Source organism: Piliocolobus tephrosceles, chromosome 17, assembly GCF_002776525.5.
Source record: "Piliocolobus tephrosceles isolate RC106 chromosome 17, ASM277652v3, whole genome shotgun sequence".
Taxonomy (NCBI): domain Eukaryota; kingdom Metazoa; phylum Chordata; class Mammalia; order Primates; family Cercopithecidae; genus Piliocolobus; species Piliocolobus tephrosceles.
In genome coordinates this window covers 42,363,959-42,388,230 of record NC_045450.1, presented here as the reverse complement: position 1 = coordinate 42,388,230, position 24,272 = coordinate 42,363,959, and the positions used below count along the sequence as shown (strand labels likewise).

The 24,272-nt window shown below is 51.8% G+C and overlaps 2 protein-coding genes across 5 annotated transcripts in view; both read right to left on the bottom strand.

Moving 5' to 3' along the window:
• The window catches only part of DRC7 (dynein regulatory complex subunit 7), a 35,756-nt gene extending 24,883 nt beyond the window's left edge, over positions 1-10,873 (bottom strand). The window contains exons 1-7 of one of the 3 annotated variants that reach the window (XM_023209850.2): positions 10,827-10,873; positions 9,111-9,240; positions 7,539-7,778; positions 6,671-6,845; positions 5,425-5,550; positions 3,607-3,801; positions 662-820 (exon numbers count right to left, since the gene is read on the bottom strand). In XM_023209850.2, the coding sequence (XP_023065618.1) occupies positions 662-820; positions 3,607-3,801; positions 5,425-5,550; positions 6,671-6,845; positions 7,539-7,741 (858 nt within the window). In that variant the 5' untranslated portion in view covers positions 7,742-7,778; positions 9,111-9,240; positions 10,827-10,873. The remainder of the gene's footprint in view (positions 1-661; positions 821-3,606; positions 3,802-5,424; positions 5,551-6,670; positions 6,846-7,538; positions 7,779-9,110; positions 9,241-10,826) is intronic. The other 2 variants (XM_023209849.2, XM_023209851.2) reach the window with 2 other exon arrangements.
• A 5,420-nt stretch (positions 10,874-16,293) lies between these two features.
• Positions 16,294-24,272, bottom strand: part of ADGRG3 (adhesion G protein-coupled receptor G3) — a 21,942-nt gene continuing 13,963 nt past the window's right edge. For both annotated transcript variants that reach the window (XM_023210045.1, XM_023210046.1), the window contains 4 exons: positions 21,506-21,786; positions 21,235-21,328; positions 19,815-20,098; positions 16,294-17,342 (listed from right to left, as the gene is read on the bottom strand). In XM_023210045.1, the coding sequence (XP_023065813.1) occupies positions 17,233-17,342; positions 19,815-20,098; positions 21,235-21,328; positions 21,506-21,786 (769 nt within the window). In that variant the 3' untranslated portion in view covers positions 16,294-17,232. The remainder of the gene's footprint in view (positions 17,343-19,814; positions 20,099-21,234; positions 21,329-21,505; positions 21,787-24,272) is intronic.

Sequence of the window (24,272 nt, the reverse complement as noted above, 5' to 3'; positions counted from 1 at the left end):
GGGAGGATGGATGGATGGAAGGATGGATGGGAGGATGGTGGGAGGATGGATGGGAGGATGGATGGGAGGAGAGATCGGAGGATGGATGAGAGGATAGATGGATGGGAGGATGATGGATGGGAGGAGAAATGGGAGGATGGATGGATGGGAGGATGGGTGGGAGGATGGATGTATGGGAGGATAGGTGGGAGGATGGATGGATGGAAGGATGGATGGATGGATAGATGGATGGGAGGATGGATGGATGGAAGGATGGATGGGAGAAGAGATCGGAGGATGAATGGGAGGATGGATGGATGGGCAGATGGGAAGATGGATGGGAGGATGGATGGGAGGAGAGACAGGAGGATGAATGGATGGGAGAGTGTATGCAGGTATATCCCCAGTAAGAGTCTAAAGCAAAGAGGACACCAGAGCTGCCTAGCATAGAATGGGCTACCCCAGGCAGTACAGTGCCCTGATGTTAGGAGTCCATCATGAGAAGCTGGCTGACCACCAGTGGGAGATTCCTGCAGGGCCGGGTAGAGGTCGGGGGTGATTGTGAGGTGGACCTAGTTGGGGGGTCCATACACACATCCCTTCCATGACTTGTGCCTCTTTTCCCATCCCTAGCAGTCATTTCTCTATAGCTGAGCCCAGGGGTTTGAGGCTGAGGACCCACCATGAGGCGCTCCTCCTCCTCCCTCAGCTGCTGCTTCTCCTGGGCTCTGATCTCCTGCTGCTTCTTTACCTCTTGCTCCTGCTCAAACCTGCTGCATAGGTCCCTGGGGGGTCTGATGGTGTACTTCTTAGGCAGAACCTTTTCCTCCCTCTTGATGGTCTGTCACCCAAAAGAAGAGGAAGGGTCAGTGGCCCTGCATCCCCCCTTCACACATGCAACTCCAAGAGGTGAGACCTGCCCAGCCAGTCCCTCGGACCAGGGGATGGCAGCTACTCCTGTAGCCTGTGGCCTTTCTGGCCCTAAATGCAGAGGGAGCCCCAGCTCCAGCTCCCTGACCTTGGGAGGTCCTCTCACCTCTCTGAATCTCAGGTTCATGGTGTGAGAATAATAGGAACTTTCTCCCTAGCCTCTTTCTGAGAAGTGAAGACAGAAAAAATGCCCAAGGGAGGTACCTGTCAGGGCCAAGAGCTCAGGAGGTGTGGCTTTCTCCTCTTCGATCCTCACCACCCATCCTAGCCATGACCTGGGTCTGATCCAGAAGTGGGGAGAATTGTCAGGAGTTGGATTTTTCAGATCTTGTCATCAGAGGGCCTCATATGTTGACTTTAAGAATTTGCTGGGCCAGGAATGAGAATAAACTCTGTGTGTGTATGTGTGTGTGTACACGTGTACACTTGCATGTGTACAAATTATGTGTGTGTGTACACGTGTACGCTTGTGTGTGTACAAATATGTGCTAGGTGGTAAGAAGTATTCCCAGGAAAGTGCACTGCAGAGGCTGCAGAAGTGGGCCTGTGATAGTTATGAAGGAGAAATAGTGAATCTCCAGGGTTTCAAGTTCACCTGACCCGGGCTTCAGTTCCTGAGTCTCCATTTTCCCGCTGTGTGACTTTAGCCACATTATGTTACCTTTTGATTTCATCAACATACTCATCTGTAAAATACAAGTGACAATACCTACCACACTGGGCCATCATGGGGAGCAATGAGCGCAATGGACATAAAAGTGGATTTTAAACCCGAAAATTCTCTGCATCTGTTTTGTTATTGATACAACATTAATCATTAAGCTTTTGGCTGAGCTGAGAGGGCTGAGATGCCCGGGTGGGAGCTCAGAGGTTCCTTTTTTCTTTTTTTCTTTTTTTTTGGAGCCAGAGTATCCCTCTGTTACCCAGTCTGGAGTGCAATGGTGCAATCTCAGCTCACTGCAACCTCCACCTCCCAGGTTCAAGCGATTCTCCTGGCTCAGCCTCTGGAGTAGCTGGGTTTACAGGCACGTACCACCATGCCCAGCTAATTTTTATATTTTAGTAGAGATGGGGTTTTGCCATGTTGGCCAGGCTGGTCTGGAACTCCTGGGCTCAAGTGGTCCACCTGCCTCAGCCTCCCAAAATGCTGAGATTACAGGTATGAGCCACCGCACCCAGCCCGAGGCTTTTGAAGCCAAAAGCCATGGCGGAGCTCATGCTCCATCTTCTCTTGGGGAGGGGGGCCTGAGAGAGCAAGGCTCTTCTTGTGCCTCCCCTTCTGTCTCACCCTTCTCCCACCAGAGCACCCACCCTGGGGTCCCTGGGTGCTCACCCAAGTATAACACAGCTACACCGTGATCCTGCTGGGTGCCTCAGGCCCCTGGATCCCCATCCCCAAGCTACAGACACCCACGGGAGCCTGACCCTGATCCCAGAGTCCTGGAATTAATCCACCTCATGAAGAGCATTTTCTGTTTGTAGTATGACTATTGTCTAAATGTAAAGAGATGCATTTGTGATTCTGATATTCATTTCAGAGTGTTTCTTGTGTCTGTAGCGGCCTCTGGTCCTTATGGAATTCTTAATGAGCAAATCTAAAAACACAGCCACCAGCCACTGAAGGGTTGGTGATTTTCTTTTTTCTCTTCTTTTGTTTTTGCTATTAAAAAGGGGCCTGAGGGCCAGGCACCTTGGCTCATGCCTATAATCCCAGCACTTTGGAAGGCTGAGGCGGGATGATTGCTTGAGTCCAGGAGTTCACAACGAGCCTAGACAACATAGTGAGAACCTATAACAAACAAACAAAATTAGCTGGCCGTCGTGGTACATGCCTGTAGTCTCAGTGACTTGGGAGGCTGAGGCTGCAGTGGGCTGAGATCATGCCACTGCACTCCAGCTTTGGGTGACAGAGAGGAGAGACCCCATCTCAAAAAAGAAGCAGGGTGGTGGGGGGCTTTTTACCTCAGGAGTGTGGGACTGAGAACCAAATGTCTGTCCACTTGTCTGTTATTTTTTATTTATTATTTAAGATGGAGTCTTGCTCTGTCACCCAGGCTGGAGTGCAGTGACACAATCTCAGTTTACTGCAGCCTTTACCTCCCAGGTTCAAATGATTCTCCTGTCTCAGCCTCCTGAGTAACTGGGACTACAGGCACATGCCACCATGCCTGGCTAATTTTTTTGTATTTTTGGTAGAAACGGGGTTTCACCTTGTTGGCCAGGCTGGTCTCAAACTCCTGACCTAAAGTGATTCACTCGCCTCGGACTCCCAAAGTGCAGGGATTACAGGCGTGAGCTACCACAACCGGCCTATTTTCTTATATAAAAATGGCTGGCTGGATTTTTATCAAATGCATAGGGTAAATTTGGAATCGTTTGACTTAAGATATAAGCTATGTGGCATTCATAAAATTTACCAAGCAGGGAGCATAGTAACTGAAAACTGAGTTACAACAGACAGAGAAGAACAGCCAGCTTGGAAAACTGGGCTGGATGTGTTAAGACACTGAGGACATAAATCACTGGTGGTTTGAAATACGAACTCCAGGGCAGTGGAAGGGCTGGTGGTGAGGGATCTCTGTCCACGTGGCCAGGGCTGGGGATGAGGCGGCAGGGATGGATGTCTCTAAGAATGGCACGACAGCACCGGGAATGTGCATCCTTTGGGAAACCCAGGCAGCTCGAGCCCGACCATACCTCCTTGGGCTTCACAGTGAGTGGGCACACCTCCCGCGTCAGGTCCATGTGGCACAGGTCCAGCGAGCCGTAGCCGTTGACGCAGTAAGCATCATAGCCAGAGCCAATGAGCATGGAGCAGAGCAGCGTGCTGAAGTCAAAGCAGTTCCCCTTCTGGTACTTGAGCACAGTGGTCGAGGAGTACAGGTGCGAGGGCTGGTCATAGTGGGACGGTCAGCACAGCTGGGGCTCCACTGCCCCAGCCTGTCCTCCCCACCGGTCACAGCCCACCACCTGTCAGGGCGGGGAGCCAGGACCAATACACAGGCTGGAACTGCTTTGGGCCCCTAACCCTTGTGGGGTCAGGGAGCCTGCTAAGAATGGAATGAAAACCAGACACCGTGCCATTCACATTTGCCTGTCATTTGAAGGGGCTATGGACTTCCTGATAGAGAAAACCTTTTGGACTATAGAAGTGTCTGATCTAATGCCCTCTGATTGGTAAGTTTACTGTTTCGCTCCAATGTTCCCCTTTCCTTTGATCCCTACCTTTCCTCCTCCTCCCTTTATCAGTTCTCCACTGTTGACCTTGCCCTTTCTTCCTCCCTCCCTCTATTCTGAAGGAGAAGCTGATGGAGTTGACCAGAAGCCCAAAGATGGGATTAGGGCCATGGGTAGCCGGGCCTCCCTTCTCTTTCCTGCACCTCTTGAAGCCATGGCAGGGAAGCTCTGAACGCAAAGGAGAAAAGAGGTGGGAACCAGAAGCCCAGGCTTGCTGTGTGTCCTCAGGCAAGTGGCTGTCTCTCTCTGGGCCTGTTTGCCCTTAGGGCCCTGAGAGGCTGTCCTGAGTCTGGCTGAACTTCCTTTTCCCAGACCATGCCTGGCATCCCACTGAAGGAAATAATGTACACAGTGATCAGTTTCCAAGGAAAAGTGCCTTGAATCTGCTTAGGTCAGCAAACTACCAAAAATAAAAACCCAGGATATACTAGGCCCCTGCTTGAATAGCCAATGCCTGTTTGTCAGCCTCCTCCTTCCTCTGCCTTACCTACTGCCTTAGCTGCCCTCACTCAAACCAAAAAAGTTTAGCCTAAGATAAAAGTTTACTAGTCTGCAAAATAGCTGGCTTTGTCTGTTCTTATCAGCTTGCCCAGTTACCTGGTCGTAAGTCAAATACTTAAAGAGCCCCTGAGCTAACTAGGATTGCAATGCATTGTGGGTTGCAACAAAATGCCGCAAAACAACCCTAGAAAAAACACCTAAAGCCCCTGCCTAACAATCAATAGGCGATGTCTGTGAAGATTGTGATCCCATAGTACTTAGCCTGTGAAGAACCAGGGGAGGGACCTGTGCACTAGGGGATAAATTGCTTGTTAAAACTGTGCTGGGTGTGTCTGTCTATCAGACACCCAATCTTGTAAGACCATCACTAAAAGTCTCACTTTCACTGCTCTCCAGGTCTCTATGTCCTTTTTTTTTTTTTTTTTTTTTTTTTTAGGTTGGGGGTTTTGTTCTTTTCACTCAGGCTGGAGTGCAATGGTGCCATCTCGGCTCACCGCAACCTCCGCTTCCCAGGTTCAAGTGATTATCCTGCCTCAGCCTCCCCAGTAGCTAGGATTACAGGCACACGCCACCACACCCCGCTAATTTTTGTATTTGTAGTAGAGACGAGGTTTCACCATGTTGGTCAGGCTGGTCTCAAACTCCTGACCTTGTGATCCGCCCACCTTGCCGCGCCCAGCCTCTAACTCCATTCTTTGGGTTTGGATGGGTGAGTTTGTTTCTCACACCATCTTAGTCCTAGTGGGCTCAGGCATGCAGCCTGTGAGTGGCACTTACCGGCTTGAGGGGGTCAGGCAGGGGCACCATGGTGAGGAAGTCAGAGACAAACTGGGCACAGCTGTCCCAGTTGTAGAGCTCGGGGTAGGGCATCAGTGTGGGCCGGAGGGTTGTGCTCACGAACTTCTGCAAGGAAAGAGATGGTGCCAGTGGGGTCATGGCAGTAAAAACCTCTGAGATCCAGTGTTGGGGCCTTCTCCGAATCCACAGGGGGACCCTAGAGGCCCGAGCAAATGCAGGAGGCCAGGCCCACATGCCCTGCGGTGGCAGAGCAGCCCTTGGCTGGGAAGGTGACGCCCAGATCTGGCGCATGGCAGCCATCAGTGGTGCAGTGGCAATGACCGGGAGGCCCCCATCACGTTGCCAGCACCCGGAGACAGCACAAGCATATTCTGCATCTGGACTTTGAAGAGCTTTGAAGTTTTGCCGCCTTCAACCCCTAGGGCATCATGGAGACACCTGAGGCCCAGAGCGGGCTTGAGAGCTGCCTGAGGTGACCCAGCAAGTCAGGGCTGAATGAGGAGATCAGGTCTGTTTCCTGGGGTTCCTGGGAGCGCCGTGCTCTCCTCCCAGGAGCGATGCTCTCCCTGGGGCCTACAGAGGTTCTGGGCTGGGGCCAGCTGGTGGCCAGTACAGTTTGAAGCCTCAGAGGTCAGCCTGTCCAGGGAAGGACAGAGAAATAAGACAAACTGGACCAGGACAGGCATAAGAACCTAAGCTCTGGCTTCTTCCTTCCAGGCCTGTGACCCAGAGCATGTGTCTGAGCCTTTCTGGGCCTCAGTTTCTCCACCTGTAGATGGAATGACATGGGGTTCATCCAAGGGGTGGGAAACAGCTGCCTATTGGCTGACAGGGACCCACAGACCCACTTTATTTGGCCCACGTGACGATGTTTAGCATTTTTGTCAGCTGCCAGCATTTAAAAATCAGAGACTCCCACACAAATCCCCAGTCTCCTCTTGATCAGGTAGCCCCAGGCCTGCAGTTTCCCTGCAGCAATCAGCAGCTGCCTCTTTAGGTGAGGCATGGGGTCTCCAGGCCACCACCGCCCTCTAGCGTACTCTGCACTGAGCCTGCTGAGGCCTGCTGGCATTCGAGTTTATGTTTCCCCCAGACTAGAAGCACTCCAGTCCACAGGAGGTCTGTGATTTGGCCCAGTGCCCTTGGAGAACCCGCCCCACTTTCCTGTGCCCTCTGCTCTCCAGCCCCAGGCTCCCTGGTCCTGCCCTCAACATGCCAGCCTTACAGGCACTTCACACTCGTTCAGGGGGTGCAGGAAGAGGGGCACGCGATCCGGGCACAGATGGCTGTACTGGCGGGAAAAGTTGTCTGCCACCTGCAGCAGGTGTTCCTCCTTGGGTGTGTTGGTTTTGTAGGAAACAGGCAGCTTGGAGATGTCAATAGTGTCCTCGGTAAACGCCCTGTGCCACAAGAGGGACGGCATTAGGGAAGCCATGCCTGGTACACAGGAGCCCTGGTTCCACTGAGTTGCCATTGGCTCTATCCCTTCCTCATTTAATCCTCACAGCTACTGAGAAAGCAGGTATCATTAACATCTGCTTATTGATTGATTGATTGATTGATTGATATTTAAGAGATAGGTCTTGCTCTGTTGCCCAGGCTGGAGTACGGTAGCACAGTCATAGCTCACTGCAGCCCTTGAACTCCTGGGCTTAAGTGACCCTCCCACCTCAGCCTCCCAAGTAGCTGGGACTATAGGCACCACCACACCTGGCTAATTTTTGTATTTTTTGTTGAGATGGATGGGGGGGTCTCGCTATGTTGCCCAGGCTGGTCTCGAGCTCCTGGTCTCAAGCGATCCTCCCACCTCTTCCTTCTAAAGTGCTGGGACTATAGATGTGAGCCACAGCGCCCGGCCAGCACCTGCACTTTTAGACAGATAAAGGCACTGAGGCACCGAGAAGCTGAGTGACTTGCCCAGGGTCACACAGCTAGTGGGGAGAGCGTGGACGCTCGGCCCAGGCCATTTGAAAGCAGATAGCCTTCACTCTTAACTGGTCACCCTGCCAGACCAGTCGCCACCACTCTGCCTGGGTCTCCCTGTGCCCAGCCCCGGTCTGCCCTTGCCAGGGCCCCCACCCTGCCACACTCACGGGAGTTCTGCTGAGATGGGGATCTGGATCTCCGACAGCTTCTTCTCCAGGTCTCTGAGCATCTCCTGTGTCAAGGTGGTTTCCTCCTTCCGCACCTCGACTGGCCTCATCATTTTCTCTGTCCTCGCCCATTCAGCCCGCTCGGCCGCCTCCTCCCGCTCTGCCTCCTCCTCCTCCTCCACCTTCTCCCTCAGGACCTCCATTCTGGAGTATCTCTGGCTGTCTGGAGACAGAATGTCTCTGTAGGGAAAGGTAAGTATACTCCATGGCTGACTGTCAGACCAGGCAGGAGCCACCAACAGCACCGGGGCATCCCTGGGAGGCCTGGGAGATGGTTTTGGGGAGGTGTAGAGCACATAGGAAGGCAGTGATTCCCTCTTTGACTTCCTTTCAAACATGGAGAAGGTCTCTGTTTGGTGCTACCCCATCTGTAATACCTTTCTAATCCTGGCAAATATTTCTTTACAACAAAGACAAAGCAGGCCTCCAGTTGGAAGCCATCATCAGGACAGGACAGGGCAGGACACATGTCAATTTGCTTTTAGTATATTTGACAGTTATCCTTTTTTAAATTTTTTATTTTTTTGAGACAGGGTCTCACTCTGTCACCCAGTCTTGGAGTGTAGTAGCTCAAACATGGCTCACTGCAGCTTCAAACTCCCAGGCTCAAGCAATCCTCCCACCTCAGCCTCCCCAGTAGCATGCACCACCACACCTGGCTATTTTTTTTTTTTTTTTTTTTTTGTTGGTAGAGACAGGGTCTGGCTATGTTGCCTAGGCTCAAATTCCTGGCCTCAAGCGATCTTGCTGCTTTGGCCTCCCAAAGTGCTGGGATTACAGGCATGAGCCATTGTGTCAGCTGACAGTTAGCAATGACAAGTCATGCTAATGCTGTGGGGGTTGCTATAATATTGTCAGGTTTCCTATTTAAATAAATGAATTGGCTGTGTGTGGTGGCTCATGCCTGTAGTCCCAGCACTTTGGGAGGCTGAGGCAGGTGGATCACTTGAGGTCAGGAGTTCGAGACCAGCCTGGCCAATATGGCGAAACCCCATCTCTACTAAAAATACAAAAAATCAGCCAGGCATGGTGGCGCATGCCTGTAATCCCAGCTATTCAGGAGTCTGAGGCAGGAGAATCACTTGAACCTGGGAGGCAGAGGTTGCAGTAAGTTGAGATCACTACACTCTAGCCTGGGCAACAGAGTGAGACTCCATCTCAAATAAATAATAAATAAATAAATATATGAATAAATAAATTAGTTTAAAGAAAATCCTAACAGTAAGGTAATATGGACTACAACTCACCCAAAAATGAAGACGGCAGGTGAATGATATCTCACCTGACCAAATTGGGAACCAAGGCACAGAGAGTGAAGGTGCCTACACCAGGGCACACAAACAGGAAGTGGGGGGTGGGGGTAACAGAGCCTGCTCCCTCTTGGCCAAGGCCTGTGTCGGCCCAGGGAACAGGCTTCATTCTGTGATCCACGCAGAGACGCCACATGTGCTCACCATATGTCCTGCGACCACAGAGCAGAGCCTCACTGAGCGGGTACTGCTAGTCACCTACCCAAAGATCCAGTCTGCTCTTCTGTACGGCAGAACCCCAGTTGTGTGGGGTCAGCAGTGTGCCTGGTTTGAATTGCTCAGCTTCCCAGATCCTCTTGTAGCTAGAGGTGGCCCTGTGATGTGACCTGGTTCTGGCCAATGAGATGTGGACAGAAGTTATCGGGGCGCCCTCTGCCCTTCTCGTCCTCCCACCTGGAATGTGGAGATAAAGTGGGAGGTGGGGCAGCCCAGGTGAGACCATGAGGTGACCACACATGAAGGCTAAAGCAGCCTGCTAAGGATGGCAGGGCCAAGAGACCGGGGAGCTGTGGTGCCACAGAGGACTGGAGTGCCACCTCCAGGCTTTCCTTATATAAGAAACGTCAGCCTCTATGGGGGTCCCTGATCCACACCGCCCAACGCCACCCCAGCTGTTGCAGCCTCCCAGCTGGGGTCTTTCTATTTCTCTCCTCCAACATCTGTTTTCCTTACAGTAAACAGGGGTCCAGAGAGGAGGAAAACAAATGAAACCCACAGGACAAAGGGCGCGAGTAGTGAGGAGAAAAAAGCAGAATCCCCTCGGCTTTGTAATCATCCCCCACTTCCCTGGGTGAAGCCAGGAACAAGAGGGCAGAAGGGAGCAGCAGATAAAGGCTGGCCCCATTCCCCACTCCACACCCACGCGGGCCGCCTCGGCCTCTTAGGGAGGTGAGTCACTGGCCACCAGCCAGGACCGAGCCCAGTTGGGGAAACCCTGGCTTTGCCAATAGCTCCTGCTGGACCCTTGGGTCACTGTCTGCTCCTTTCTGTGCCTCAGTTTCTCTTTACAATAGGAAGGGAGGGCAGATATTTTCTGTCCAATTCTGACATTCTGTGCTCTGGGACTCAGGAGGGGACAAATGCTCATCTGGCTGGAGCCCACCCAAGCCCAGGTGGGCCAACAGCATTCAGGACCCTAGATCCTCAGGGGAGAACTTCTAGCCAAGCAGCACTTCCCAGTCATCAGATCCATTTGTCAGCCTCTTGGTCCCAGAGAGAATGAGCCCAGGGAGGGCAGGCATCACCATTACAAGGCACTTACAGTTTGCTGAACGCTTACTGTGTGCCACGCCCTGTGCTGAGGGTTGTATGGAGATCATCTCACTTATCCTCTACTGACTCTGTGAGGCAGACACTTAGGACACCCACTTTGCAGATGAGAAGACTGGGGCACAGAGAGGTTGAGTGCACTGCTTAAGGTCACAGGTAGTAAGTAGCAGGTCTGGGATTTGAACCCAAGTATTTCTGGTTGTGAAACCTGTGCATCCCAGGCCAGAAGAGATGTGAGATGGGGAAGTGCTAGAAGGGATGGTGGGGGAGTGGTGGGCAAGGAAAGAAGTAGGATGAAGAGAAAGCCAATGTGTCAGTCCCAGAACACCATCAGAGGCAGAAATGGGGAGAAGAACCCACAGCACTTTATTCCCTACACAGGTGGCCTCTTCAGCTATAGCCCAGTGTGGGGAAGGCAGTCTTGTCTCAAGGTTCCCTAGATTCGGCCCCAACGCACAGGCCCTTTCCTGCACCCTCTCTCCACCAGCAACTTCCTCCTCCCAACACACATAAACACACACATACACACCCCAACAACTTCCCCAGAAAGATCAGGGCTGGAGGCCCCCAGGCAGAAGGGGGCCACCAGCCTCGCCCGCTCCCTGCCAGACAGGGTCCAGCCACCCCAAGTCCCTTGCTCCCTCCTCACCCCTCCGAGGACAGCTTGCCCTAGCGGTTAGCCGTCTCCATGGTAACAGCCTGGGACGCTGAAGGCCGGTCCTGGGAGAGGAGGCTTCTGGGAAATGTAGTCTTCCCAGGTTGCATGGGTCCTTGGGCCAGCGGTGCGCTGGTATAGCGGGGTATCAACTTGCTAGTTGTTAACCTTTTCAAAATGTTTCTGAAACACCGCCATTATTAAAAATTAAAAGGGCTGGGCACGGTGGCTCACACTTGTAATCACAGCACTTTGGGAAGCCGAGGCAGGAGAATCCTTTGAGCCCATGAGTTCAAAATCAGCCAGGGCAATATATAGTGAGACCCTCTCTTAAAAAAAAAAAAAAAAAAAAAGGCCATGGGGTTATTTACACCACAAAAATTAGCAAATGCCAAGACCAGGGCTTTTCCCCTGAGCGAGCCAGTTGTTAAACATCTACCAGCACACCGCAGCCCCTGCCACACGGCATGCCGAATGTGGCCGTGATCCAGACGGACAGAAACCAGTGTGGGGCCTGGAGTGGCTGCCAGCTGTGGTGGACAGAGCCACGTTGCCTTGACTGAGTCCTGGGTTCTAGTCCAGGCCGGGGCTCTGATGTAGAACATTACTTCGAAGTACGGGGAAAACCTATCCGTTAGGTTAGTGGCTCATGAAAATGTTTAATTTCTTTTAAATTCAGAAGAAAAAAATGAGAATAATAATGACTATATAACTATGAATCTGCCCTGAATTATATTTATGTTTGTACCAATATAGGCCTAAAATATAATCTTTACTGTTTTATTTTTGGAGGGAGGGGTGCCCAGGCCTTTTTTGGTCAGGGGATAGGGCTGCCAGGAGGGAATCCAGACTGTCGCTGTGCTGACAAGGTTGCACAGTTAGTGTTACTGCTAAAAACTTAGGAATTGCCTCCGTTCTCATGAATAGAGAATGATTTTCCCCCTCCCGGTTTGAATATCATGCAGCCATAAAAATAAGCTGTAAAGGATCAATTGCACTGTGGAGAGCTCACCAGAGGGTGTGTGTATTTCACACTTGGTGCTAAGCAACTCGTAATTACCTCTGTGGGGAACTGGCTGGGATGAGGGAGGGAAGTGAGGAGGGAAGAGAAAGGAAAACAGGTGATGTGTTATGCTGGTGGGATGCAGCATAGGCTTCATTTTCCTTTTTCAACCCTATGCAATATTTTATTCCTTTTACATATTTATTCATTCCTTTTTCTCTCCACACCCACTTTCATTTCCCACCTCTATAAAGCAAGAGTTCTGATGCGTATTTTTTTTTTTCCAAAATGAGCATTGTTTTGTGTGCTGGTATTTTAAATATATGTTTAATATGAGACTGAATGAATATATCCTTCTGGTTCTTATATTTTCATGAAGGGCTGTGTTTTCAAGATCTCTCCATGTTACTGTGTGGATCCACACTTATTACCTCTTTGTCCTTCCAGTGACGGGCATTCGGTGTCCAAGTGTTCTTGAGGGAGCTTTCAACATCCCCAGGCACTGATAGTGGTTTAGGTTGTTACTGGAAACATGGAAAGATCAAACAAATGCTAAATGTGCCCCAGCCCTGAACCAAATTCCTTAAACCCTCATATAAACTCCATAAACCCACCTCCTCGTTATGAACAGATACATCTCCCTTCTTGCTGTCCGTCATGAGAACACTACAGCCTTCCCTATGTACGTTTCCCTAATCAATGCTTTGGACGGATACAGATCACCCCTGCTCTTAGTGTTTATTTCTTTGGAATTCCAGCTGGCCCTATCTCTTGATGGTTTGGGGCAGTCTTGAGGGAACTCCCCAGCAAACGTTGGGTGGACTGGACAGACCACTCAGATTTGCTACCAACTCCCTTCCATCGCAGACAATGCTACACAGGTCTAGAAGAGTCTGGATCTGGAAGAATGTTTCCTTAAGATAAACAACCAGTAGCAAGATTGCTGACTCAGTAGAAGCAGTATGTTTTTCTCCAGGCAGCTGAAGCAGTCTAGACTCCCTGGCTCGCATATCATCCCTCCCGTTGGTACCATATAGCTTTCTAGTTCATCAATTTAATAAGGATACAATGAAGTCTCATTGTAATTTCAATCTCAGCTCTCTGATAACTATTGATTTTAAATGTGTCTTCATGAACTAATATGTTAGTTTTAGGTATTTCCTCCTCTGAAAATGATGATGCCACCCTTGTCATGTATTAAATCTCCCAGGTGTCTGTGGGTCTGCCTCTGAGCACTCTTTGCTGTTCCACTGATCTTCTTTCCTATCCCTGCACAGACTCTACATTGCATTTACCCAACTGGTCTTGTAATATCTTTATGTCTAGACGTCAAGTCTTCCTTCTATGCCTTCTTTCTGTTTTTTCTTTTTGAGACAGGGTCTAGGTCTGTCTCCCAGGCTAGAGTGCAGTGGCACGATCTCTATTCACCGCAACCTCTGCCTCCTGTATGCCCTCTTCCATTAAGATTGACTTCGCTATTTGAGGTCTATATGCCTCCATATCAATTTTTAAAGTTTCTGGAGAATCCAAAAAAGTAAAATCAATTAGAATATTTATTTTTTTCCTTTATTTTATTTTATTGTAGAGACAGGGTCTCGCTATGTTGCCCAGGCTGTTCTGGAACTCCTGGGCTCAAGCAATCCTCCTGCTTCAGCCTCCCAAAGTGCTGAAATTAGAGATGTGAGCCACCGTGCCTGCCCCAGAATCTTTATTGTAATTGCATTGAATCCATTCATTGATGAAGGATTTATATCTTTTAGTGTTGTCTATCTGATAGCATAGAGCAAAAAAGTCTTCTTGTTTCCTGTGTATTTGCTATGTTGTTTTGAAAAAATACAAGGAATGAAGAGATTTGGACAGAACAGAGAACCAGGCAGGAGCCATGGCAGAAGGGACCCTCTCTGTGCCCAGGACCTGATGAGATGATGGCCAAGGCAAAGCTCTGGCTTCGTCACATTCATTTTGGGCCTGGCAGGCCAGGCAGTGGACAGTCCTTGCAGGCACTATCTCATTTATTCATTTCCTTCATCAGCCCTGTGGGGCAGCTACTGCTATTTCTGTTTTACAGGCTCAGTAGTTGAAAAATTTGCCCAAGACAAGTTGCGAAGACCGAATTTGAAACTGGTGAACTGAGGTCAGGGTCTGTGCTCCCGCCTGTGATGACGGCCCACCTCCTAGGTTGCTGTTGTTGCTGTGCAATGATGGAGGAACTCCATCCATCCGCTCTGGGCTTTGGGGTGTATTTTCATCATAGCCCCCTTGGCCTTATGGGTGCTCAGCTTGGCACCTGGAGCTGCTTTTGCAGGAACCCTAGGTGATGAGGAACTCCAGCCCCTCAGCCCCTGCCTAGCCCCAGGGTGGAGAGCCAGCCAGAAAAGCAGTGCACCCCCAATGCTAGTCACACCTCCTTACTGCCCTCTCCATCTGAGCCAGGAAGCCCAGCCATCAGGGGCTTGTGGTCTTGTTGGTCCCACATCCCACTGAGCAGTTTGGGAAACTCTGCGACCCAGAATTTCCCTTGAGACTGGGGGTTGGGACCAGGTGATAATTCTTCTTCTTCTTCTTTTTTCTTCCTCCTCCTCCTTCTTCTTTCTCCTCCTCCTTCTCCCTCCTTCTTCCTCTCCTCTTCCTCCTCCCCCTCCTCCTCCTCCCCTCCTCCTGCTCCTTTTCCCTCCTCGTCCTTCTCCTCCTTCCTCCTCCTCTCCTCCTCCTCCTCTCCTCCTCCTCTTTCTCCTCCTTCTCCTCCTCCTTCTTCTCCTCTCCGCCTCCTCCTTCTCCTCCTTCCTTCTCTTCCTTCTCCTCCTCCTCCTTCTTTTTTTAAAAAACGTGGTCTCAATTTGTCATCCAGGCTGGAGTGCAGTTACGTCATCATAGCTCACTGAATTCCTGAACTGCTGGGCTCGAGTGGTCTTCCTGCTTCCTCCTCCAAGTAGCTACCATGCCTAGATAATTTTTTTTTTTTTTAGAGACGGAGTCTCGCTCTGTTGCCCAGGCTGGAGTGCAGTGGTGCAATCTTGGCTCACTGCACCCTCCACCTCCCAGATTCAAGCAATTCGCCTGCCTCAGCCTCCCAGGTAGCTGAGACTACAGGCACATGCCTCCACGCCCGGCTAATTTTTTTTTTTGTATTTTAGTAGAGACAGGGTTTCACCATGTTGCCCAGGCTGGTCTTGAACCCCTGGGCTCAAGCAATCCTCTTACCTTGGCCTCCCACAGCGCTATGACTACAGGTGTGAGCCACCAAGCCCAGCCAAGGACCAGGTGATAATCCTTAAACTCAGGGACCGCTCTAGGAGGAGGGCAACCTGGGGAGGCCTGGCCCTAGCTTCGGCCTAGCCCATGAAGTGACCTTAGTTGGGCAGGTGGCTGGGCCTGTCTGGGCCTCCATTTCTTCGTGCCATTACCCTTGGCTGGTCTTTCTTTAAATCAAGGGGGAGTCGGGGAGCTGACTAACTCCTGCAGAGTCAGTGCTGGGCACTTTATTTCTGTCACCTCATTTAATGCTATCAGGATGAGGTGAAGACTTTATAATCCCCATTTTATGGAGGGGGAAACTGAGGCTCAGAGAGGTGAAGTAACATGCCCAGGATCACACAGCTCCTAAGCAGCTGAGCCAGGATTTAAGCGCAGACCTATCAGATGGTGGAACAGCTGTTTCTTAGGTTACTAACCCTGAGTCTTTGAGATAAGGGAGTCGAGACCTTGAGCATGAGAAACAGATGTCTGTGAAGATAAGCCCCAAAACACACCCAGTTTGTCCACCAGAACTGCTCCTATGGCTCAACTGATGAAATATTCACACCCCAGATTTCCCTTCCAGGAACACAGCAACTTGCATAAGGCGAGGGCCCGCCTTCCTGTCTTTCAACTGCTTGTGGGCTGGGAGGGGAAGTGAAACGCATCCATTTATTTGCAGCCAACAGCAGCATCTGGACGGGGAGGTGGGCTGCAGCCTGCAGCTTCCGGGGCTGTTGGGGGAGGCCTAATAGTGACAATAACTTCTCACCTGCAGACAGGGCTTGACAGTCCACAGAGCTCCCTGGGGAGGATTGGGGGCCAGGTTGGGAGGATGGTTGGTAAATTGTGGGTAGAGTGAGAGGTGGACTTGTGCGGTGAGGCTCCAGGGAGGGGAATGAGGTCAACATGCACTGCTCCCTGCAAGCAGGGGGTGTCGCTGGAGCTGGCGTGGGGCTGCCATCTCCCTGCATCTGTCTCTCTGCCTCCGTTCTCCCTCTTTGTGTCAGCCTGTTAAGTCTCTCTCTCTGTCTCTCCAACTCTGTATCTCTACCCCCATCTCTGCTATTTCTGCCTCTTTTTGTTTCCTACTGAGAAATCTGCATTCGATTGTGACATGGAGCCCCAGCTGCTGGAAGTGCCCAGCCCAACCTAGGTCTGTCCTGAGACACCCCCTTGGCTCAGGGCTCTGCCAGGCTGGTGCCAAACTCATACATCCACTCATTCAGCCAACAAATATTTATTCAAGGCTTGCCATGAGCCAGGCCCTGTGCTCGGCCTGGGCTGGAACAGTGAGCGAGGCCACCCAGGTCCTTGTTCTCTAGGAGCTCAGGTTCTAGTGGCAATGCCCAGCCTCTGCTCAGGGAGCCCTCAACCCCACCCTCATCCCTCGGCCCTACACAGTGAATGAGTGGGAGCACCCCCAGGTGTGCTGAGCCCCAGATCGTTTGCTTTCTACCTCTATGATGACAGCAGGTCAGAGGTTGGGCCACCCACGTACGTGGCAGTCAGAGTCGGGAGTGGGGGGTTTGCCCAAGGTAGCTCACCCATTCAGTGGTTCTTTGAAATGCAGTGTGCCTGGACACCTGCAGGGCTGCCAGCACCCTGAACACGGGGGTCTCTTCCAGGAGGGTGGGCTGTGATGGGATGGGCAGAGACCGGGGCAGACTGGGTGGGAGGATCAACTCCCACCCCCCAAAACAAACCCCCAATGCCTGAGGGAATGCTGGCCTCCTGAATGCCCCTCAAGGTTACAGGCAGCCATAGGGGTAGTTGTGGGAGGCCAGTGATAAGGAAGAGGGGAGAGGCTGGGGGCTCCTTCCAGGGCTACGCCAGCAACAGACTCTTCTCTCTTGCTGAGACCAGAATGTGGGTGAGGGCTTTGCAATGAGGGTAGGGCATGGAGGTGACTGTCACTTTTTGCAGGCAGGGGGTCTCAGGACTGTAGGAACTTTGGAGCCCTGCAAACCTGCTTATGTGGACTCTTGAACCTACAGTTGGATCTGGAGGGGATCTCTGAAGCCACGTGGTCAAACGTGGTCCCATCCTCTCCCTCCCCAGCCATATTGTACAGAGAAGGAAACTGGCCCGGAGGGAGGCACAGAGCTGCCCAAGGTCACACAGCGAGCCAGAGCTAAGTCCAGATCGCAGGGCCGTGCTTTCCTATTCTTGAGATGCAGAGTGGGCCTGGTCCAGTCGTGCAGTAGAGGAGGAGACTGTGGTGCTCTGACTTGGGAGGTAGAGGATGGTGAACCAGCAGCAGATGAAGACACCTGTCAGGGAGGAGAGGCCTCAGTGAGCCTGGAAAGGGGTGCCAGGGAGTGGGGCAGCCCGGGCTGGTGGCTGCTGAGAGCGAGGAGACCCACCGTAACCACTCAAGAACTTCTGGGAAAGTCGGGCAAAAATGCAACCATTTCATAACCATTTCAAAACTGAAATAAAAAAGAACCAAATAGAGATCTTGGAAATGAAAAACAGAGACCTTCAAATAAAATATCTACATATGCCTGTTACAGAAAAGAAAGAGCAAAATAGAGGAATTTTCAGACATGCAAAACAACCATCACTCCCTCAATAAAGGATTATTATGGGAGGCACTCCAGCAAGAGGAAAAGGGAAAGTGTTGGGTGCAAGAAATGATAATAAGTATAGAACATGACTTAGAAAAACTCTGTTTCAAGGAAATCTGTAACTGAAACACTATATACATGACAAATGTTGAGAAGAATTCAATGGGCAATTCAAGTATACCAAGGGCTCTGTTGTATTGGAGAGGAAGAGAGAAGGTAACAGAATAACTCAGACCCAATGGAAACTTAGTAGAGTGAAGTATGCAGGCTTACCTATTAAGGTAACCTCTGAAAGAATAACGAGGTCAGCTATAGTTTCAAGGTGCATTTCTCCCCAACCATCAACCCCTGGAATTCTTCAGCCATGGATTCATGATTCTCCATCTGGAGACAGCCTCAGATGACCTTACAGTCATAATTTCTGTGATAATTAATATAGTTCCCACATATTGAAGACCTAGTGGTTCCCACATATTCATTGTCATTGTTCATTTTGAAATCTGGCAAGCCAGGCACAGTGGCTCACGCCTGTAGTCCCAGCACTTTCGGAGGCTGAGGCAGGTAGATCACCTGAGGTCAGGAGTTTGAGACCAGCCTGACCAAATTGGCGAAACCCCATTTCTACTAAAAACACAAAAAGGAGCTGGGCATGGTGGCATGCACCTGTAGTTCCAGCTACTCAGGAGGCTGAAACAGGAGAATTGCTTGAACCCAGGAGGTGGAGGTTGCAGTGAGCTGAGATCGTGCCACTGCACTCCAGCCTAGGCGACAGAGTAAGACTCCATCTCAAAAAACAAACAAACAAACAAAAATCTGGTAAAATAAGTATGGGATTATCCCAATTTCAAGATGAATGAGGACAGGAGGAGCCAAGTGACTTGCTGGGTCATGGATGGGGCTAAGATTTGGACCCAGGGCTGCCTGGCCCCAGCCACTAAGCCACACAGTTTCATGGGGCACTGGGAGCCAGCCCTGGTCTTGGGGGCTTGTATCCACTACATCTAGGATGCCTGGGTTTCTAGTGACTCCTCTGAACAGGTTGAGTCTCGTCACTCCTGTCTTGGCTGTTTCTCTCACACACAGTCAGGCTGTGATGCCTCTCTGAGCTGTGGATGTAAGGAGCAAAGAGAGCACATACAAACCCTAACCCATGCACTGCTCTTACCCCTTTGCTGGGATCTCAGAGGAAGGGCCCTGTGGGGGCCAGTAACAAATGTAGCAAGCATTTCCTTCCTATCTCTATAGATCTCTGGAGATCCCGTCCATGTCATGTGGACATCAGATCACACGATTCTGCCCTTCTGGTCACTGCTGATTGGACCAGAGATGCATGATGGACACCCAACTTGCAAGGTCAGGTAGGGTTATGGCGGCCATGTTGGGTAACCATTTGGGGCCATAGGTAGTAAAGGGTGAGTGGAGAGAGAATGAAGGAGTTTCCACAGACACTAGGTGAGAGACTCCACAGCTCCAGGAAAACGATGGAGCAGCTCCAGGAAAACGATGGAGAACGTATCTGCTTTGGTTTGGGTGGCTTTTTCTGATCCTGGTAGCAGCTCCCATGAAGGCAGCTGATATGTCTGGGATGTTTGTTCCCTCCAAATCTCATGTTGAAATGTGATTCCCAATGTTGGAGGTGGGGCCTGGTGGGAGGGGATTGGATCATGGGGGTGGATCCTCATGAATCCATACCACCATCATGATGCTTAGCACCATCTCCTTGGTGATGAGTGTGCACTCGCTTGGAATTCATGCGAGATCTCATTTAAAACAGCATGGCGCCTCCCCACTCCCTTGCTCCCACTCTCGCCATGTGATATGCTGGCTCCCCTTTATCTTCCACCATGATTGGAAGCTTCCTGAGGCCTCACCAGGAGCAGATACTGGTGTTGTGCTTTGTCTACAGCCTGTGGAACCATGAGTCAATTAACCCCATTTTCTTTACAAATTACCCAGTCTCCAGTATTCCTTCGTATTATAGTAACACAAACGGACTAATACAGCAGCCAAACTTTGCTGCCCTGGATCATTGCTCTGAATATTTGAAATCAACATCCTTGACTTGAGCTAGCCTGACCAGAGTCCTGTGTTTTGCAAACCACCCTCTTCCCTACCTCCCAATACCTCCTGGGACAGACAACACAGCCCATCACCTCCCTGGTGCAGGGGCCTCACCTTGCAAGGAGTTGAAAAGTGCAAAGATGTAGACGGTGGAGAGGCCCAGTGGGGTGAAGATGGCCAACCCCCATGTCACACCCACCAGGCTCGAGAGGCCCAGGATGGTGAGCACCTTCTTCCGGTTCTGTCCCCGCTCCTTGACTGCTGTCGCGCCAGACAGGGTGAAGATCTTCCAGGCCACCAGGGCCAGGACCACCATGCCAAAGAGGAAGGTGATGAGGAAATAGCCGTGGACAGTGATATAGAGGGCGTACATGGCTGTCCCTTCACGGAACCAGCATCTGGAGGAGGGGACAGCTGTGGTGGGACTGGGAGCGGTACCTCTGGCCAGCAAGCTCAGGAAGTCCCCTGGCTGAGCTTTTCTGTCTGTGTAGGTTCCTCTCCCATTTCCACCCATCAATCCTTGGCTCTCCCACTGTGGGAGGGGCCATCACCAGACTCCAGTCTCTTTAATGCGAAAATGACCTCAAAGACATGTTTCATTTGCCCCATATTACATTGTGAAAAAATTGAATTAGTGGCTGTCTTTAAAATCAGAAGCTTTGGTATAAATACCTAGATTTCTGCTTGTCCTATAAAATCATACACCTGGCAGCTCTGTGGATGCCCTCCTGAAGGATAGTAACTGGCCGCTAATTAGATGGGCTTGTGACTGCCAGTTCACTGCAGTCCCCACCCGGCCCACTGCCTGCACCTTTGTGACCTCCCCAGCTCCTGGGGCCCCTGCTTTTGAGGCCCTGGGGACAGGTCTAAGGCCTTACCAGCTCCTTTTAGCAGAGAGCCATGGGCCCAATGGTGAGTGCCCCCAGGATCCCAAGGTGGGAGTCTAGAAACTGAACTCAGTTCCACTGCCCTCTGCACTGCAGGGGCAAAGGGCCTCAAAGAGCATGTCGATCAGTTCCCCCATGGTGCAGATGAGGAGACTGAGGCCCTGGGAGAGATCGGGCCTGCCAAGGTCACACACACAGCACACAGGGCAGAGCCCGGACTAGACCCAGGGCTACTGGGAATCACCGGGCAGGTGGTGGCCTGAACAAGGACACCTGGCTGGGCAGCAGGTGGGGGCTGAAATCCAACACACTGTCCACTCTCCAGGCTGCACACCCAGCATGCGGACAGGGTGACCTTCTTTACTTTGCCTCAAGGTGCCATGTGGGCTCGTGTTGGCCCAGGCTCGAGTAAGGCGTCCTGCCTCCTGGTCCAGTTCTCCCTCTCCTTTCTCAGGCCCCCTCTCTCATTTCGCTTCCTCTCTCTCTCTAGGCTTCAGTTTACTTCTCTGTGCCATGAGCTAGCTGGATCTGAGGATTCTTCCGGTCTTGACACATTTGGTCTAGATTTTCCTAGAAATCCCTCATCTCCCCACCTCTCTCCAGCCCCGATATGTGGCATCGCCCCTGCTTCCACAGCCGCCACTCACAGCTCCAGAGAGGTGCGGTTCTCCCTGTCGCGGATGGTGTAGAGGCCATAGCTGTTGGCACTCCCAGTGCCGATGACTATCAGGGCAGGCAGGCCTGGGCACAAGGGGAAGCGGCATGGCATCACTGGGGCTTACTGGCACATCCTCCTCCACACCCCTTCCAGATGGCCATCCCTCCAGCTCTGGGAGCCCCTCCTCTCTGTCTCCAATGCTATTTCCCTCTGCACCCTCGGGGTCAGCTGTTTATTCTGTCCACCCAGGCAGCACCTACCCCAGCCCACCAGGCTCAGCTTCAGGAAGTAGTGCCCGAAGTAGGTGTTGAAGACCCTGATGGCGAGCAGGTAGAGGTGGAAGGCTTCCAGGCCCATCCAGGTGAAGGCACAGAGCAGGAAGTAGTGGAAGACAGCCCCCCGGGCCCAGCAGGCAGCATCAGACCCCTTTGAGCCACTCCCCACATTGACCAAGAAGGCCAGATTCAGGAGGAACAGGCTGCCACCCAGGGCCACGTGGATCTTTGGGGCATCTTCTGACTGGAACCTCTGCCGGGAAAGCCTGGGGAGAAAAATAAGAGGCGCCAAGGGGCCACAGCTCCCATGGGGAGCTCTCATGAGGCATCCAGGCTTGTCCACCCCAAACAGCCCATGGCTCTCCACCCCCACTGCCAGCTTCTGCCCCTGCCAGCAGACAGAGTGGAAATGTCCTGAGGTTCAAGTCCAGGAGCCTCTCATGGCCCGTGGGGCCCTGTGGGTTCTGGATCCTACCAACCTCATCCCTTGATCGATGTGAGGCAGGATAATAGGGAAAATGAGGCAGGAGAATAGCAAAGGGAATTAAAAGTTGGATAAAGGGCAGAATAAGTAAAAGCAGAGAATAGAAGCAAGGTGAATGGGGCGGGTGAGCAAGAAGCAAGATGAAAAGCAGAGGTTCAGCAGGCAAGACAAAAGTGATACAAAAAAGGGACCCCATGGCCAGGAAGATCCAGACCAAACCAGTAAGGGGCAGCTCTTCAGAGATGGGCATTTGCATTAGAGAGAAAAAGTATCTTTCACATAACCCTGTATGATAATTAGCTACTTAAGGTTCATGCATATGGGCTGCATATCATGCATGTACTTAAAATTATGGGATGGAGGTGATGCACAAGTGCACAAGGGCCCAAAGTAACTGAACAACACACACCTATCAGTCAAAAGCCAGACACTGGCTAGAGATTAGGCAGCCTTGGGAAGAGAAGAAAAAAACATCTGGAATGACCCAACTACACCAAGGTGAGGCTGATCTCATTTTGCAGAGGTCAGCCCACTCTCCCTCTCTGAGAGTGGAATACTGCGTGGAATACACTTTCGCTGCTTTGCTTGGCTCTCTCTGTGTGTCTCATCCAACTCTTTGTTCGGGGCACCAAGAGCCCGGAACTTCGCGGCACCATCCAGTGACAGTTGCATTAGCCAAACCGTGTAACTCGCAGTTTCCTGAATGCATGCTGATTTTTCACACCTCCCAGACTCTGCCAGTGCTCTTCCCACTGCTCTCAATGCCTTTCCCTGCTCCCCAGCTCTTCCCACCTTAATTGCCTGACTCCTGTTCTTCTGCCTTTCAAACGCCCCTTGGATGTTTCCTTCTGGGGAGGCCATCTCTGAATGCCCCTTAGCCTGAGCTGATTTGGACGTTTCCCAGCAGCAGAGTGTAACTCCCCATTCTCTCCCTCCTCGGGTCTCTCCCATGCTGTGAACTTCAGGCCTAACACTGGAGGGGCCATGGATTCACTGGTGAAGTAGATGGACAGGTGGGTGGGTGCATGAAGCCGAAAATGCAGTAGGAGAGTGAGGCTCAGAGAGGGATAGGAGGAGTCTTCCGGGGTCACAGAGCAGGGGAGGGGCTCCAACCCCGGGCTCCAGACTCCCTGCCCAGTGACTCACCAGGCTCACCTCCCTCTCTCTGGAGCTCCCACTTAGAATTCTTAGCACACCAGGTCCGAAAGGGCTCTCAGTTGAGAGAGGGGAGCCGGGGGCTTCCTGGAGGAGCATCTGGGATCATGTCCACCTCACCTGAGATGCCAGGCCCCACCCTGAGGAGCTGGTGGCAATTCCTCCCGGCGCTCCAAGCCCCGCTCACAGGGTCCAGCAACACGGCCAGCTGGCAAGTCACGCTCGGCTTGTTGGGGACCGGGACCATGTCCTAGGCCAGGGCTTGGAGGGTGGGGGTGAGGGGCACCACTTACACTCATGGGTTGGTCTGTGATGGAGTGGGTGGGCCTAGTGGGGGCTGCAGCCCGGGGCCAAATGCTGACACAGAGGCACATGGAGAGGGCAGTGGGACGGCCCTGGATGCGGGGACAGGAGACCCAAGGGCTGCTTCAGGTCACTCCCAGGCACCGCCAGGAGGCTGGCGGACAGGACAAGCTGGGGAACTGGCAGCTCCCCTAGGCTCCTTCAAGCTGGCAGGTCCTGTGGGTCCCTCAGCCATGGCCTGGGCCCAGGCGAGCGAGGCTGCAGTGCTCTCTGCTGTTTCTGCCTGTCCTGCACTCACTCCCCCATCTTCTGGACACAGCCCCAGGTTTCCCTGAGGAATGCCTGTCCCCACTCTCAAGCATAGGTCAGGGGCCAGGGGTTCTTTGTTAACTCAAACCCAAGAGCAGGCATGTGGCCTGGCCGGCCAATCTGTGTATTCCAGCCTTTGACCACAGTGACCCAGGCAGGCATGGGCACGTGGTCCAAGTTAGACCAGTAAGACTCAACTCTGGTGTATACACGGGATAAAACTGCATAAGCTGATGCATGCAGACACGCAGACACATGCTCACACAGGGCCAGTTTCATGAGCACGTGACCTGTGTAGGGCCCCATACACAGAAGGACTTCATGTTCTACTGTCGCCATCTTGACATTCTTAAAAATTTTTGAATAAGGGGCCATATATTTTCTTTTTCTTTTTCTTTTCTTTCCTTCTCTCCCTCCCTCCCTCCCTTCCTTCCTTTCTTTCTCTCTCTTTCCTTCCTTCTTTCCTTCTTTCCTTCTTTCCTTCCTTCCTTCCTTCCTTCT